General features: G+C 47.0%; 2 protein-coding genes across 3 annotated transcripts in view; both read right to left on the bottom strand.

Moving 5' to 3' along the window:
- LOC135385510 (RNA-binding protein 42-like) overlaps positions 1–18,608 on the bottom strand; it is a 162,427-nt gene that overhangs the window by 16,761 nt on the left and 127,058 nt on the right. For both annotated transcript variants that reach the window (XM_064614859.1, XM_064614858.1), the window contains exon 7: positions 8,446–8,611. In XM_064614859.1, the coding sequence (XP_064470929.1) occupies positions 8,499–8,611 (113 nt within the window). In that variant the 3' untranslated portion in view covers positions 8,446–8,498. The remainder of the gene's footprint in view (positions 1–8,445; positions 8,612–18,608) is intronic.
- LOC135384726 (uncharacterized) lies at positions 4,213–5,088 on the bottom strand. Its single transcript, XM_064613913.1, has one exon. It carries the CDS (start codon positions 5,086–5,088, stop codon positions 4,213–4,215), a length of 876 nt encoding a protein of 291 aa, XP_064469983.1.

Raw genomic sequence — 18,608 nt, 5'->3', positions numbered from 1 at the left:
GAGGTGGTGTCGAGGTCTGGGTGTCGGTAGGCATGTCGGGCAGACGAAGGTCGGGGTGGTGTCGGACGGAGGTCTTGTGTGGTGGCACGCAGGCGATTGGCGTAGGATGCGAAATCGGGTGTCGCGGCAGTAGAGATCACCGTGAAGGCGGAGCGTTCTGCCGGGGCACATTCGATGTCGTGCCTGACAGCAGTCCTCATCAGGTAACCGAGGATGCGGCTGTAGAGTATGTACCACTGCGCCAATCTACAACGTTGCAAGCTCATTGGCCCAGACTGTGTGCGCAGTCCGATTGGTCGACAACGTTTTGAAATCGCATTTTGTAGCGCGCATGTGTGTGCAGCGTCCAGGCGGCCGTTTCAGCATAGTTTCGAAATAGCTCGCATCGGTCGGCACGGCGTCCGTCCTCTTGTGTTCCGTGTTTCGGTGATGTCAATCGGCAGAACAGTTTGTGATTCTACGCGTGTTGTGCTATTCCTGGACACGCCTATTATCCCACGTACAGTCTATCAACTACGGAACTGGAATGCTTCGTGGGCTGGTGCGGTTGGAGCGTGAAGAACGCGTTCGGGCGTCGTCGGATTTTGAGGCCTGACAACAAAGACAGGATTACGATTACGTGCCATACAAGCGCCTTTTCCGCTCCGCAAACAACGAAAGAAGATGCTCATCATAAAATTGGCCGGCAAGGCGTCCTCTTGTGTTCCGTGTTTCGGTGATATCAATCGGCAGAACAGTTTGTAGAAGTGTTCGCTGGTTTATTCATGCGTCGATGTGATTCAACGTGTGCTGTGCTGTTCCTGGACACGACTATTATCCCACGAACAGTCTATCAACTCCGGAACTGGAATGCTTCGTGAGTTGGAGCGGTTGGAGAGTGAAGAACAAGCGCGGGCCCCGTCGAATTTCGAGAGCTGTGTTCGTTTTGCTTCAAGTGCGAACTTAGTTAGAGTGCGTCAGCAACGCAGTGGACTTTGTATTCATAGTGCACCCATGTATCAGATCTTTGAATCAGTGCTTTGTGTCAAATAAATATTTCTTCTAGCCAAAAGAAGCTTCAGCTATTTTGAATATCGGGTAACGGCGGTAGGTGTGAAATCCGGTAAAAGTCGATGGTAGCCAGAACCGGTCGAAACGTCAGCCAAAGTTAAGGCTCCTGATTGGCCGACTGGCATTGCATAATTTCTACAACGTTGCACTCTCATTGGTCGTGTGCCCAGTGTTGTGTGAATTATCTCAAACTATGGGCTCTGTGGGGAGCTGTTGGAGCCTGCCTGACAGTAGCTCACAGAGAAAGGAGGACGATAGGGAGTGCTTCTACGCAAGGCGTGAGAGAAACGGCTTTGAACGCCGACCTTGAGGTCACGATGGAGCCGCTCAACCATACCAGTGGCCTGCGGGTGGTAGGCGATAGTTCGGGTCCGATGCGAGCCAAAGAGGCGAGTGAGGTGGGCGAATAGGCGGGACTCAAATTGACGTCCCTGGTCAGTTGTCATAGTCGCCGGGACCTCGAAACGGGCCACCCATGAATTGAGGAAGGCAGAGGCCACGGTTGAAGCGGTAATGTCAGAGATTGGAGTGGCCTCCGGCCAACGGGTAAACCGGTCGACGACCGTGAAGAGATACCGGAAGCCTTGCATGGAAGGGAGAGGTCCGACCAAATCTAGGTGAATGTGGCTGAAGCGAGAGTCCGGCAGCTGAAATCGCGATGATGGAGTGCAGGTGACACGCAGAATTTTCGACTTCTGGCAGGAGATACATGATCGTACCCAGCGCTTAATGTCAGAACGCATTCGTAGCCATACGTAGCGGGACGACAGCAACTTCTGCGACGCTCGTATGCCGGGATGCGCCATGCCGTGGAGCTGGTCAAAAATGGGACGCCTAGCGGCGACTGGCAGAAAGAGGCGAGGTTGGCCGAACAAGACGTCGCAGGAAACGGCGCACGGGATGCCGGGGACCGTGGTATCTGGCAGCGTCAAGCTGGTGGGGCTCGAGTCGCGCAGGGACAGCAGCTCGTCATCGCAGGACTGAAGGTCGGCTATGGTTTCGAGGGACAGAGGGACGGTTGATGACAAGAGAGCAGCATTCGCGGCACGGCTCACAGCATCCGCCACAGGGTTCTGACGGCCAGGGACGTGACGGACGTCAGTCGAAAACTCGGAGACGAAGGCAAGATGGCGTTGTTCTCTAGTGGAGTAACGTTGCCCGGCAGATTGGAAAGCGTAGACAAGTGGTTTGTGGTCTGTATAAATGACGAATTGCCGGCCCTCCAGAAAACGACGAATGGACCGTTTCCCACAACGCGTATGCGCATGCCTAGCCCTTGAGTCCGCCATCTTTGAGCAGAAAACATCGCCATGCACCCACCTTCTTGCGACTGTCATGTTGATTGTGGGGAGATAATCGGTTTCAAGGTTATGCAGACGTTTGAGGTCTGGTAATGGGTACAATGCGCTTTCACTCTTTCCGCATTCTTCTTCCAATCTTCTCTTTCTACTTTCCCACGCAACGTACGTGCCAGTTCGTAAAGCGTCACCATTATTGGGGGAAAAGACATTCCGCTGCCAGGGGCGACGCGAATATGGAAAAGGTCCATTGCCGGCCCTCCAACAAATGGCGGAAATGCCTCACACTTAGGTAAATCGCCAACAGCTCCCTGCCAAAGGTGCTGTATGGGGTTTCGGGAGGACGTAATTTGTGAGAGAAGAAACCGATGGACTGGCAATGGGCTTGAGCTATTCGCCGGCTCTTGCTGTAGAAGTGCACTCACCGCCGCATCGGAGGCATCCACCATGAGAGAGGTAGCCGCATCGGGGCGCGGATGGAATAGGAGCGCTGCGGACGCAAGAGTTTCCTTGACGCGACCGAAGGCTGTCTCGGCGTCATGGGGCCAGACGAGGGGACGGGAGGACTTGAACTTGGCAGGAGAGGTAAGGAGTGCTTCAAGAGGGCGGAGAAGCTCGGCACAATGAGGGATGAATCGGCGATAGAAGTTCGCCAGTCCTAAAAACCGTTGAAGTGCGCTGACAGAGGTTGGATGCGGGTAGTTGGAGATGGCTTGGACTTTGCTCGGGACGGGAGTTATGCCCTCTGGAGAGATCTTATGCCCCAGAAACTCCAGAGAGCTGACCCCAAATTCGCTGTTGAGGGCGTTGACAATAATGCCGTGGTCGGAAAGGCGGGAGAAGAGCTGCCGGAGATGGTCGAGGTGCTCTTCGTAGGAGGAACTCGCAACAAGAATGTCGTCGATATACGTGAATGTAAATGAGAGGCCGCGTGTTACGGCGTCAATAAAGCGTTGAAACGACTGGGCGGCGTTACGGAGGCCGAAGGCCATACGAAGAATCTCGAATAAGCCAAAAGGTGTAGTAATGGCTGTCTTCGGAATGTCCTCTTCGGCAATCGGAATCTGGTGGTAGGCTCGCACCAAGTCAAGCTTCGAGTAGATGGTGGTTCTGTGCGGAAAAGCCGTGAAATCGTGCACATGAGAAATGGGGTAACAGTCTGGGATTGTGGCACGATTCAGGGTACGATAATCGCCGCAGAGGCGCCAGTCGCCTGTCCTCTTAGGCACCATATGAAGTGCGGAAGCCCAACTGCTAGACGAAGGCCGTATAATACCCATGTCCAGCATGTGACTGAACTCGTCACGAGCTATCCACGAGACGACGTGGGCGAACAAAAACTGGCGGCCCCTTGGTGCCAATGCGGTGGACGACTGAGTGCTTTACCGGGCTGGTCCAGTAAGCTCGAGTTAGCTCCGGGTACTCCTTCAAGATTGCATGGAAGGGATTAGTCTCGTCATGGAAGAATGATATTCCCGGAGAAGAGAGGGAAGACGATATTCCGGACACAGTAAGATTGGTACTGGAATCGATGAGGCGGCGGTTACGCATATCCACTAATAGGTGATGGTGGTTCAGAAAGTCGGCGCCCAAGATTGGTTGGGAGACACTGGCCACCAGGAACACCCAGCCAAATTTGCGGCGCAGACCAAGGCTGAGCGTCGGAGAACGTTGGGCAAAAAACAGGTATTTTGTGACCCGTTAACCTCTGCGAGATGGCACATCATAGGGCTCCTTCGGTTTCCTTTGGCAGTGGGAATAACCCTCACCTCGGCACCTGTGTCGACCAGGAAACGCTGTGCCGAGGTGATGTCCCGTACGTAAAAAAGGCGACTGGACGAAGGATGTGGGCCACCGGTCGCCATCAATGGTCCACGCCGGAGTTTCCCGGCTGCGACGAACATGGGAGGAAACAATGCCGTGCATCGGCCACGAATTTCCGGTGGTACCAGCAGACTGTATGAGCTGGGCTGGAATCGCGCGGAGTCGGTGAACGGTGCCGGAAACGACGAGGGCTGCGGCTTGTACGGCGGCGAGAGAAAGGGCGAGCTTGCGGCGAGACATAGGAGGCGGCAACAAGTGCGGCTAAATTCTTGACCTCGCGGCAAAGGTCCGCCACTTCAGAGGAAGGCGGCGGCTGCGTCGGTGGTGATGGAGATGGCGACGGCTGTGCAGAGGTGGCGGGGATAACTGCAGAAACCGCGGGGTTGGCGACCTCAACCACAGCGTCAGCCAGGGTAGCAAGCTTGTCCAGGGAGATGTCAGAAGCAGTGGCTAAAACCATCTGTACATTCTGCAGCAAGCGCTGCAAGAATAGTTCACGAAAGAAGGTGTCGTCGGTGACTGTCGGCTGGGAACCCAACAGCTGACGCATGCGCCTTAAGAGCTGTGTTGGACGACGATCCCCCAGCTCCTCAGCAGATAGAAGCTGCTGGATGCAGGATCGATCGGACACCGTGATTCGCTGGAGAAGCGCTTTCTTGAGCTGATCATAAGGAGGTGTGGGTGAAGAGGTCGCAAGAACGTCATACACCTCTTCTGCAGCAGCGGGTGTAAGAGCGGATATGACATGGTAGAATTTGGTTTGCTGTGTGGTCACGCTGGCGAGGTCGAACTGGGCCTCCGCTTGAAGAAACCAGACTGCCGGGTTACGGTCGAAGTAAGGCGGAAGTTTGACGGCGACGCCTGCCAGAGATGGTGGTAGGGGCTGAGCCGGGGCCTGTGGATCGCCGTGGGACATGACAAAGGGACGGGTTATAGGGTACGACAGGTACTTTTAATAGTTGTGTCCCAACTATATGATAATATTGGCTGTGGAAAATTGTCAGTGTAGCAATGATGGTGGTCACGTATAGGAATCCCAGACTTGTTATAATAAAAGTTGTAAGTTTGATTGTAATCATATTGAGAAAGAATATCTTGTTTAACTAAATGTGGTGTCCTTTGATAAAGAAACATTGTATTTTAATCCCGATTCATCGAACACTTTTGTGTAAGATATGATGATTGCCAATAATAAAATTGTGTATGCATTGGATATGATTCTTTCTATGTGGTGGCTCGCCTGGGTCAACCGGTGATGTCGCGAGATACCTTTTTAACGCTACCGAATCATATCCATATGGAAGCTGTGAAATTTGTAATGAGTAAGAATATTGATTATGAGCATTCTTTATTGTATGAATGTGTACTGTCTTGTGTGTTTATGTTTCAGGTCGTGAAGGTTTTTCGGCTGTGTTTTTCTCCTTCACTTGATTGGCATTATAATACCCAGCATTATTGGCTTAAATAAATATATTTCACCTTGTACTTTTTGTGTATGGCTCTTCTTTGCATGTCTATACTTGCATGTAAGCTACCCACGCGACTCCCACTTTAGAGACCGCGCACGGAAAAAAATCGCGAAAGAAGTCTGCCCAGGCGGCAAAATTCACGACGACGGCGCCGCCTGGCGGCTATGGACGAGTTTCGCCCAGGCCGTATACTACTAATTGCTAATTACTGCTAATTGCTCACATACGAGTGTTATTCTAGGATATACTACGGTCCCTTGATACCTTACTGGTCACGCAGCTTCTCCATAACTCTATGGGAGAGTTTCGCCCAGGGACCGGAGCGCCCGCGTGGCGGCGCTGCCATCTGTGTGCGGGAGAGAAACTCCCCAATCTGGCATTGCAGTGCATGTCTTTCTGCTCTCAGCGCGAGATAATTGTATGCTAACAGCATGCCACAAACATGCTGTGTTACGAAGTGTTGCTCGGGGAACTTGAGAGGAGAGAAAGTGACGATGTTTACGCTTCCTATGGATCCTGACAAGCGTGAGAAGTGGAAACGCGTCATTCCTCGCATTAAAGGTGGCAGCTTCACCTTCGACTCTCCTCACACACGTGTTTGCGAGAAGCACTTCGACTGAATCGATGTCGTGTAGCACGATGAATTCATCATCAACGGTGAGAAAGTGCTGCAGAAACGTGACAGACGAAAGCTTCCAGATGATGCAGTGCTGCGCATATTCGACGGCTGCCCCTCGTACCGAAGCACGCTCAAACCACGAAGCATTCAGGTTAAACCCGATTTCCAGTCACTATGAAATCCTTAAGTGACGCGCAAATTCCACTGAAGACAAACAAAGGTCGCCACGTGTAACACGTGTAAGAATGAGTCACTTACGTTCCCAGCAATACACCCATGTGTGTCAGTACTGGCCTCCGGGGACTAGCGCTGGTAGGCCACACACACACACAAAGGAAATGACTTAAGAGACAAGAGGAGAAACAAAGACACCCGAAGGCACAATTATCTCCCGATTTCTCACCGAATTACATATTTAAAAATAGCGCCCGTTTTCACCGTGAATCTCAGACAAGCATTTAACCCGGAAAAGTCACTCCCTAGGTAAGGGGGCATGGTTTATTAGGCAGTCACTGGTCAGGCATATGGAATTTCAAGGAAAACTGCAAGCAAAGGCATTTTGAGCTTCATTGGCCAAGGGTATGTTGAGTGACGCAATAAATTCAGTGAGTGTACATTGTTCTTGCCAGCTCGTTGCCTGTGTCCATCCCTGTCTGTCGTCGGGTTGCCTCATTATTTGTTCTGCCTCAGTAGCCGAGAAGTAGAATCCCAGTGGGATCACATATTCTATGCCCATATACGTGTGATACCCACACACACACACTCATGCACGGGCGCCGTCATTCGTGCCGTAATGGTTGCCGTTTAACCATAGAAGAGCCCCTTATGCGCTAAATAGAATAGCTAACATCTTACATCTGCCATAATGCAAATAAACGGCGGAATCTTAGGTTGAATGTTGCGAACAGACGCCGCTCGCGACAATACATCGATGACACTCCACTGGATCGACAGCAGTTTTGAGCATAAAACGAAGCCGAACAAAAACGATTATTAACATCAGAGTTGCTGCAGCATGGCAGTGGGACACCACAACAAAACATATTTTTGTTGCATGCCGAGAAAAAGCGCAAAAACGGTACGGAACGCGCTATTCTCAAGCCTGGCGAAAGGGAGGTTTTATCCTGTATACAGAGTCGTGCCCGTATAAGCATCGCAGCGCCTGTCGTCCCTAGGCCTATTTTTCGGCGGAGCTGCGTGACCAGGAAGCTATCAAGGAACCGTGGCTATGCTAAATAGTACTACATGTGCACATTATTCCGAGTAGTTTCGTGGGTGTGTAAGATAGCGAAGTTTAAGTTTTGTCTAATAGCGAAGTAATCAATAGAAGTCTGTATCGTCGTGGTGGAGCTACGGTGGACATGAGCGAGTTGCGTGCGAAAGTATTAGGCGAAAAATCAGTCCTATTAGGCGTGATAAGGCTCTTATATGTTCGGGAAACTATTTTAAAGGGACTGTAAAGTGAAATACAGGGTGTTCAAAATTAAGCTTTCACTAGCACTTTATAAATAGGCGGAAAAAAAAAACTGGTGCTATTTTTCTGTTCCTTGAGTAAGAAACAGGTGTTACATAATTAGCAGCACCTGTTTCTTACACAAGTAGCGTAAAGTTATCATCCGGTTTCCTGTCATCGCTGTGTTTGCATAGCGCTCGTGAGAGCTTAATTTTGAACACCCTGTAAACTACCATGTAGAACTTGGCTGTGTGATTATGACACACACTAGTCATCACCTCTCACTTCTTCACACTTTTCGTATTAATTAATATTGAGCACATTTAGAAACTTAACGGTGGCGATCTTGTGCGTTTTCCTATGAAAACAGTGGCAGCCCGCCACGGATTGGCGGACAGTTATCACATGGCACTGTGTTACAGCGTAACATATTTGAGGCTGGTTTGTTACTAACTGCCAGTCTTTGTTAGTAACTAGTTACCAGTAACTTGTAACTGTATGTAGTTACTTTTCAGAAACTAGTTACTAATCTAAAAGAACTAACTGTGAAAAAATACCGCGTTACTTCTGCATTCACAAGATAAACTGATGTCCGAAATCAATAAAACGTTCGCGATTTCTTACGGGACACGCACCAAAAGAAGAATAAACAGTGAAACTAAGACAAGAGACTCCACGAGTAATCGTTTACGGGAGCACTGGGTATGACTAGGAGCAGCAATGTGACCTCACCGGCAGCGTCATGTTGTTGCTCCAAGATGTAACCTATGAGTGTGTGAGTGCATTCAGAGAAGGCCTAGGCGCTCCTTCTCTTTGGTCTTCTTGCGCACCACTTCGATATTGCGGTCCCGCCAACAGCTCTTGCGGAGCTTGATGGGACGACTACCCACGTATTTACCTGAAAGGAAAAAGAATAATTGCTCATTAGGGCACATAAAATTTAGAGGATACGCACTTCAAATATGCACAACGCCTGCAAACGGGTTCCAACAAACGACATGCATCCCTGATAGGACGAATTTAGAAGAGCTGCGCTAATCGCAACAAAAGGTGAACATAACCCAGACCGGTTTTCTCGTAAACTTCAAAAGGCGTACAAAGTCTCAAAATGCCCGGCATGTTGTAAGAGCGCTCTCAGAAGGACCTGATGCACAAAGCTCCCGGCCTTTCGAAAGGCGTTCTCCACTAATCACATCTCAAGTGTTTGTCTGTTACCTCTACCGCCGATGTTTGTGGCTGGATTGCACGTAGGGTTTCACATCCCGGAAATCAATAACGCAATCCATCTCGTCCTTGCGCTATTCCCTCACGGTTACCCGGCCGTAAGCAAAGGAAGACCCACGGGTGTGCTCGTGACTGATCCAAAGGGGAGGGAGGGAAAACAATCACATTTTCATCTACTCTTGTATTTCGTTCTAGCGCGTATAGCATGTTGGACAACTCTCCCGACGCGGAGTACGTGAAGACACGCATGTGCCGCGAATATAGGGGATTCTACGCTCACGCAAAACGCGTAACAGTTCATTTTCATAGTCATTCTCTACACCTAGGCCAACGATGTTGGTTAGAATAAGCAGATAATAATTCTTTCCAGCGTCCCATTCCCAATCAAAATCGAATTGCATGGCAGCCAATTGCTAGAGAAATATTGTGAATTAACGGAAACATCAGGGCTGTGGTACAAAATCACAGCAGTCACATGGCACGAAACGTGCTCCTCTGAGATTCCATTTGGTTTCTGAAAGCTGATGTGCTTCCGACTCCATCAAGAGTTACACTGTCGCCATAGAGCAGGTTCGCAACACCTCTTACGCCGTTATGCAAGACACTCCTCAATAAACCTCTACCCGAGAAACGTCATCATGACGTTGGTAGACAGACCGAAACCAAAACAGATCGTAAGGGGAGAGCTGGGTTCCAAGAATGGGCAATTGTTCGCTGAAAGAAAAGTAGGACCGAAGGTCGCGTTCCTTTCAGAGACCATCGTAATCAGGGAAGGGTAACGGTAATGGTAACGGAAACAGAAACGGTATATTACCGAAATTGGAGATGGTAACGATAACGGAAACAGAAACGCATACCACTGTCCTCCATTACCGGAAACAGAAACGGAAACAAAAATTATCACCGGTATTGAATTCCGGTAATGGCTATTACTGTTGCGCGATGGCATTTCAGTTACTGTTCATTTCATTTTTGTATTTGAATGGCTCCATTCCCTGTAATACTCTAAATACTACACGAGAGCATGCAAACAAAGCGCAGTGTCGAAGGCGCATCACTCGCTTGCCTACTCCAGACACGCACTCTACTCTACCATAGCACAAGGATGAGAGCATATGATTTTTTATTTTTATTTTTTTAGTTTCTTCATTTCATCGTGGCTATGGCAGTATTGTGTACTACCGAGAGCGTCCGCCTAAGAATGCGGCATTGGATGGAGGTTACGCCCATCTTGGGTTGCTGGACTCAGAGTGACTGAAGACATGCTCCTATATTTCTTTAAAAATCGTGCACGATGTGCGCATCCCAACGACGTAAAATTACTCGTGTAGTGTGTACGCGTGACACCGAAGCAACCTTGGGCAAAACAGGGTGCTGCCAGAGTCGAACGGGCTGTCCTCCCGCAGCTCTGTAACAGCCGTTCCATTACCGGAAACAGTAACGGAAACGTAACGGAAACGAAATTAAAAGCTGGTATCAGAAACGGATAACGGAAACGAAAATATAGCAGTAACGAAAATGGAAACGGTAACGAAAATACGTCCGTTATCCCTCCCTGATCGTAATCCCCTCAGGACCGTGGCTTTCGGACGCGACCTTGTTCGCCACTAGCTTTGAACGTAGTTCAACTCTAGCAAACTCGTGGCGCTGTCGAACGTTATGACGTCATTTGTTTACAAACAGGTAGAGGTCTATAGCGAACGCTGGTCGACACTGCGCCAAGGTTGTGCCAAAGAGACAAGTGATAGACCAGCGTTTCTTTTTTTTTTTTTTGCGTGTGTGTGTGTGTGTGTGTGTGTGTGCGCGCGTTTGTTTTTATTGCAGTATGTCTTTTTTTTCTTTTACTTGGGTACCCATTTGTGCACTACGACTGTACGCACTGATCGTGGACGTGGAACGTAATGAATAAAAAAGTATAGAAAAATCACGAATGTCAGAAATGCAACAACTTTATTTTGATGGCAATGAGTGGCCTATTTCGTCACCCCCTGCTGGCGGTAATCTTGTGAAGATATAAAATAGAGCCCCATTTCCTCCAATAGACCTATTTGCGCTCGTGATGTCACGGCTTGCGGGGGCGCTGCAGTCAGCAGATAAGTCTGCTTGGTATGGGCAAAACAGCATAAATGTTATGTTCATAAAAATTGTGCAGCGAATAAAAAACAAACCCTGCATATTGCTGACCATCCCTTCCGTGTCACTGAAATATGCAGTTTCACAATTTCATTTAATTTCATTTAATAAGACCAGCAAAGGCGCGAGGGCGTTACATAAGGTGTACGGAGATAACAGCAACACACATAAATAAATAGAAAAAAAGCACAACAGAAAGTAATACTCTGAAGCAAATGCTAACTGCACGAATGCTTTCCTTGCGCCGCCGATTGCATATGCTCCACGTAGAGCGCTTTCAAAATGTCAGCGTGAATACGTTGTTGTCCCAGAGGAGGTTTTCTGGGAGCTATTTCCCTTGCGGCGAGTAATCGGACGTCCCGAAATCGAGCACGAATAACCAAAAGTATCAAAACGTCACTTGACAAAACGTCATTCACAGAGTTTGCACAGGGATTAGTATCACAGGCCGGGTACATTCAGACCGACCGTTTTCGAGTAGGGGAAAACAATCTAAGAGTTTCAATAACACAGGTGTTCTTCCACGAACTCTATTCAATTTTATTGTTTTTTACGGGTTCCGGATCTTCGGATATTTCGGAAAAAAAGTCCGAAAAGCATACGCCGGTGAAATTTTGAGGTATTTGGGTTTCTCAAAAAAAAAAAATCTCCGCTTGTGGGGATCACAGTAATCTAACCGAGAGCCAGCGTTGTGCGTAGCGGCGCTACTTATAGCGCCGCTTCTGTAATCGCTACTTTTTTCAGTAGCGGAGGTGTAATCCCACTACATTTGTTATTTGTAGCGGGAAAGTAATTTCCGCTACAATTTTGAGTAGCGGAACTGCCTCCGCTACCACTACTTTTGAGGGAGAAAATAAAATAAAGCAGACGCTAGACTCTAGCGTCTAAAGCTGATTTTACTACATGCTCCGTAATCCGTATCGTATTGGACTGCCAAACCGGTAACGATACATGGTATTCACTTTAGGTTCGACCGATTCATGTCAGACCAGAGCCTTCAAATCGCTGCTGTCTTAATTCTGAGGTTCAAGCTCTCATGGCTCACGGATGAAAACCGACGAAAGGAAGTAACCAGCTTCACCATAAACGAAGTGTTAAGGTGTTCGGTCGCCTCAAGAGAGCGCGCCGAGGAATCCACGAGCGAGCTCCATGCAGATGATTTCTTTTCTTTTGAGGAGTCAACTTCTACAGCTGATCCAGCTTGTCGTGAGCTTACTCAGTACCTCTATGTGCCAGATAACTTTAATTTGACGTCGCTAAAGCAGGGTTATCCAAGAGTGCACGGGGCGTTCCTCAGGCTGAATACCGCCGTTCCGTCAAGTGCGTCTGCCGAACGGTTGTGCCTCATATGCACCAAATGCTCATAACCTCCAAACGCTCAAAACCTCCGAACGCTCATATGCACCGAAAAAAAGTTGGTGGTTTTGAGCGTTTGGTGGAAATGAGCAGGAGGGGAGAACCTGCTCATAAGCACCAAACGTCCAGAACATCCGAATGCTCATATGCACCGAAAGGCGGGAGACCACAAAGGCCGGGTCTTCCTCTCCCGCATTTGGAACAAGGTCATAGGGTGAGAAAGGTGGAATGAATGGCGATTACCAAGACCGCTTAATGTGTCAGTTTGAAGTTTATGTAACAGCTTGGTCCTGCTTGTATGTAGCCAGAACGAATAGCGCCTTCTCGTTTATGGATTTCAATTTGAGCTTTATTTTCATAGACATGGAGGCAGCCTAGGACAAAAGACTTGATTCTAGCTCGAAAGGCACTCGGCTCCCAGGGCTGTAGCAACAAAAAGCGTGGTCCCCTCCGAACATATGTCCGGGTTCACTTACAGTGCAGAAGCTGGAATACGATATTTATATAGGGTTTATATTATGCATACATAGGCCTGCAGTGAACATTTGCGTAAAACCCTTCTTTCGAACAAGAGAGAAACCAGGAAGGTAATCCAGAAGATGTGGGTTCGATCCCTACAGCTGGCTAACCTTTTCAGTGACTTTCATATTTCATCCTTCTTTCGAGCCTTGTTCTTCGCAAGTTGGTTAATCAATGCATCATAGTCCAGAGATATGATAACCATGTTTTCGGTTGACTACGAACTCAGAAAGCCTGACATCTCTTATGGTTAATTGAGCACAGGATATTCTTGATCGGTCACTTTCATTGTGCTGAGACTTCTTTCAGCATCAGCGACAGTAGCTGGTGTGGTCAGAAAATAGAGTGCTGACGCAAATGCATCGTGTACGTTAAAAATTGTTTGGCGTCTCTTTGTTTGGCATCCTCTCTTTTTCTCAATGACACAAAAGAATATTCCATTATAAGTTCGCTGCCATCGATGTCAACCATTTTTACTTCAAAATGTTTGCTGCGATTCTCCAGTTCAAGTTCCCATTGACGCTGCCCCAAGTTGTTAGCGTTTTACAGAAATCCAAACAACTTTTACCACTCCACGAGTTGGTTGACAAAACAGAAGATATGGCCTGATCAGTGAGAATAAGAAAGAACTGAGATTTGAATTTTCGTTCTGCAGAAAGACGACTCTTCCTTTTTATTTATTTATTTTTATTTTTTTTTTTTTCACTTTTAGGAGAAGGTAGCAGACATTGCAGAACTGCTTCATGATCTTGTCGCGTTGTCTGTACTCCGCAAAATAAAGAGAGGAACAGAAAGAACAGACGCAATTTGTACAATACAAGCGGTGCAGCAAATGGAACCGCTTTTATGTTCCTCATTAAATGGCGTCCAGCATTTATTGTTCATTAAGATTAATGCTAATTTAAAAAAGCATGTCTTCCAATTTCGAACAAATGAGGAGTGCGAATGATAGCACTTTATTGGCTATGATTCCGTTTATCAGATGTCCACAACGACGCTCCTGTATTTTTGGGCGCACGGAACCGCGCGCAACCAGGGACCAATTTTTCCGGGACGAACTTTTCCGGGACTATTTTTTTCCGAAACTCCATCCAACATGCTCTACACATTCTCGCTCCTATAGTTATTCTACCTTCGGTCTGGAAGATGACTGGTTTGGTTCTTTGGATGATTGGTTTTCAACTCATTTCTGTTTGCTCACCGTTTTAGGCATTCAAGAACAACATTATTTCCTCTTATAAGTAGAACTCGGAAATTTACGTGCCAAAACCATGAAAATAGACAGATATTTAGACCCAAAAAAAACCTAAACAGGCAAGAACATGCAAAAACGGACACGTTGTAGCACATGCCAAAACTACTTCTAATGTACGCTTCACGACGCAGACTTTATACTGCGGAACTGTAGCGAATGCTACAGAACCATTCGATGACGCCAGTGCCTGACTGCGACGCTGTGCAGCGTCAATCCTACTTCCTGCACTGCTAGTTCAAGCTCACTGGGTGTTATCGTTGAACCTCTAACGTATATTCAGTTTAATGTTATTTCTTCAGTTTATTTTTACTACTCGTTTTCTCTTGTGTTTACTCGTTTATGTAGCTTAAGGCGCTATGGAGTCAACGGCGTTCCATGTTGATATCCGTTCATCGGCCACATTTTCTCTTACACGTTTTGTCAACCACACTCTACCTCAGGTAGGCGAATTTAATTCACTGTGATGACGATGAAAGGTCTCGCCGTTGTTGGCCTCACAGAGGTGGGCAACGTCATGACTGACGGCCTTGGGGAATGTGCATCCTGGTCGACTTCTATAGGAACTGTGCCGACATATGATTTGGTCGAAAGACATTTAATCGAAGATCGCAACGGCAGCGGTCGTTTGATCGATTTTTTATTGGTTCACTTGGAGTGTTGAACGCCGGAGTTCTAAATGCCGTTATCCTAAGCAACATTTAACTGCGTGTAACCCGTTTGCTCGTAAACACATTCCTCATGCTAAACCACTTTGTCAAATAATAATTGATTTCAAGTATTAAACATTCTTGGCAAATAAATAAAAAATAAATTAATGACATTTTTCGATTATTTATTCCTGTTGAATGTGGATAAATTTTAACAATGTATTATTGTTTCTGACAATCAACTGACCATTGTATAGGAGAAAGAACAGTTTTAGTTTATTTACTTTTCGCCTATGTGCAGGTGAATCTAAATTTAGTTCTTGCAACAGACATGTAACCGAAGAAGCCTTCGAAACCTAGACAAGATAAGCAGGGCAGCAGATCTTTGTACTTTCTCTATTTTTTCGGATAGCCTGCATGTGTAGTGACCCAGATTGCAGATGCATACACTAAACGAGGTTGAACTAAGGTTTTATATGCTGTTAATTTAATATCTTTCGTTGTGTCATGGCGAAATTTCCTTCTTAGCATCCACAGACTTGGAGTGGCTTTCGCGCACATATGGCTATCCCGTTTCAGACCGTTCCCTTTAAATATGTCACCAGCAATGAGAAGGGTGCTCAGAAGAAACACAGACTATCGGCTGCTCCCAACCTGGGGCAACTTTCTTCAACATGTGTCCGACTGGTTCGTAAATTACAAACGTCTGCAAGTAACCAGCGGTCTCCCTGCCAAAAAAAAAAAAAGAAAATAAAAGAAAAAGAAATAAGAATAATAAAAATGAAAAAAAGCAGAGTACCCTGATTGCCAGCTCCGTATGCTCGAGTCAAAAGTTACAGAAAAAGAGGTGCGGATGACGCAGTGCATGCAGTTTTGAACTCCCTTCGAACAAACGTCTTTCGAACAAACGGCATCGATCAACCGGCTCTCGATCAAACGGTTTTCGACCAAGCGGCGTTCGATCAAACGCCTTCGATCAAACGTCATTAGACCAAACGGCGTTCGACTAAATGGGCGGACACTACGGCATTCAAACACCAATTGACTCACGATAGATAAAAATAAACTTCCATAAAAATTCGTTCTGACTACATACAAGCAGGACCAAGCTGTTACATAAACTTCAAACTGACACATTAAGCGCCTTGGTAGTCGCCATTCATTCCACCTTTCTCACCCTATGACCTTGTTCCAAATGCGGGAGAGGAAGACCCGGCCTTTGTGGTCTCCCGCCTTTCGGTGCATATGAGCATTCGGATGTTCTGGACGTTTGGTGCTTATGAGCAGCTTCTCCCCTCCTGCTCATTTCCACCAAACGCTCAAAACCACCAACTTTTTTTCGGTGCATATGAGCGTTTGGAGGTTTTGAGCGTTTGGAGGTTATGAGCATTTGGTGCTTATGAGCTACTACCTTGCCGAACGACTTTTCAGTATTTGCGCCGATACGCACCAAGAAACGTGTTAGGCTCAGTGACGGGGACTTTGAGCGGCAGCTGCTCTTGAAGTTGAATGCAAGTGTGTAACGACTTTTTCAGAAAGTACTGATCGCAGGAAACAAAGTATCAGCAAGAGCACATATCTTTGGATCTATCGAATCACATATTCATAGGCCTTCGACGAGAAAGTAGCGGAAGGGTAATTGCGCTACATTTTTTTTTTTTTTTTGTAGCGGTAGCGGTATCGCGCTACGTTCGTAAATTTTTAGCGCCGCTAGTATCGCGCTACTTTTAAATAGGGTAGCGGGTAGCGGTATTTCGCTACCTAAATTGAGTAGCGGGCACAACACTGCCGAGAGCTCGGCAAAAAAAGTCATGCCCTGACGATTGACGAGGTTCGTTTCTTTTTGTGCCGAGATGGCCTCGCATCACGCATTGTCAAGCCCCGCGTGCTGAAGAAGGCTAGCATTTGCTTTTGGCAACATCCCCTTCATTTCTTACCCAACAAACAAGGCAAAGGATTTTTAGACTTCGTGTTGTGTCTGTCCTTTTGTGTTCCCTAGTCTCGGGTGTTACATTATGCATAAGGCAAGGGGGCTCTGTTTACCCATCCACTGTGCAGCAGCATTTCTTAAGATGCCATACCAGTCAGGGAGCAACTCTGATTCTAGATGGCGCTACGCTCGCCGTCCTTATCACGCCGTTCGCCTCTGACGCCGAAATAATCCCCATTGTGCACGGTTGAGGTCGCGAGTTCAAGGCGGCGCGCTCCCCTGCGCCGTTTGTCGTGAGGTAAAGTGTCGGACTTTGATACAAAAGGTCCGCAGTTCGATTCGAGACATTCACGTCTTTTTGCTTGTCTCCTATTGCTATATGAGTACTTTGTTATTTTTATTTTGTTGTTATATATTTATGCTATAATTATTGTTTTCACAAGTCACTGGCGTCCGTACTGACTGATCATGGAATTTTAGTTGCTCTTCGTATTGTTGTACTAGTGCATACTTACTGTATGCCGACGTACAAGTGTGATCGGATAGTACGGATGGTAATATGGGCAATACACACACAGATGGTATTATAAACGAATGTTGCCAACACTGAGTCTGGGCACTAGTCGATTGTCAATTAAGAAATCAGGAAATGGCCACGGAAAGGCTACTTCATATGCTATCAAAGCTCGCCCGAGATGCCGGTATCTCGGAGGCTCTCAACTGGATGTACCAGCGGCTGTAAATTAGGCTGCACACAGCGCTTACAATGCCAGTGTGGAAAATCTAGTGCTCGAAACAGTATTCTTTTTTTTTTTCTGCCCTCGCTTACACGCAATTTACCTTGATAATACCTCTATTATTCATGCAAAAATGACATTTCTGGTAAGTAAGTATTATAAAACATCTGAATTCATTTTCAAGGCGTTGGTGCAAAATACTTTTCAAAATTTCCGTCGCAAAATAGACTGCTTGTTATTACCCGGAAACTTCAGTAACATATTTGAAAGACTCCTTTCACCCCTGGGTAGAAATCCAGCGAACCGGTAGAGATGTAGGAAGGGAGTTGCCTCAGGACAGAAGCCGCCGATATTTCGAACAGAGACTGTTCTTCTTCTGGGCCCAGAAGAAGAAGAACAGTCTCTGTTCGAAATATCGGCGGCTTCTGTCCTGAGGCGACTCCCTTCGTTTCACCCCTATTTTCCCTTCTTTTTCTTTCACATTACACCAGCCCAGAAAAATGATGTCAGTCGACAATCCCCAGTAACAGGGGACTTCCTTTCGTCCCGGCGTGGTGTGCTAGTTTGCCAAAAAGTACAAAGGAAGTGAAAGGTGATAAAGGCTTCACACACACACACACACACAAAAACAAGGAAGATACGAAAAGGTCGAGCGGCGAGGCCTCGCAGAAGGAGTCACGATATTCCCAACAGAGACTGTTCTCTCTCTCTCCCTTTCCTTTTTTTTTCCTGGACGCCAAGAAAAACGATTCGACAAAAAATAAAAGGACACAGAGCAAAAAAATGATAACAATGGTCACCTGACAACATAAGAGGTTCTTGTTTGAGTGTAGGAAAAAGTGCACTTCGACCTCCTTATCATGTGGGACAAGAAAATATATGATTTTTTTTTCTTTTTTTAGAAGAACTTCTGAAGCGTAATTTTTTTTCTCCAGATTTCGTTGTGTTGGATGCTGAGGTCTCAGTTAATTCAATCGAAACTTGAAAATGTGGAATTCGGTCGCGGAAAAAGCTGAAGAACTGGACACCATGTGAGCCAAATTCATGCGTATTTTAGGCGAATCACTATTCTTGTAGGTCAACACAGATGGAAT

The sequence above is a fragment of the Ornithodoros turicata genome, chromosome 2 (assembly GCF_037126465.1).
Source record: "Ornithodoros turicata isolate Travis chromosome 2, ASM3712646v1, whole genome shotgun sequence".
Taxonomy (NCBI): Eukaryota; Metazoa; Arthropoda; class Arachnida; order Ixodida; family Argasidae; genus Ornithodoros; species Ornithodoros turicata.
Note: the sequence above shows the minus strand (reverse complement) of the source record. Positions and strands in the feature narration are given on the sequence as shown.

Coding starts and splice junctions, on each gene's coding strand:
- LOC135384726 (XM_064613913.1), bottom strand. CDS start 5,088: ATGTCCCACGGCGATCCACAGGCCCCGGCTCAGCCCCTACCACCATCT.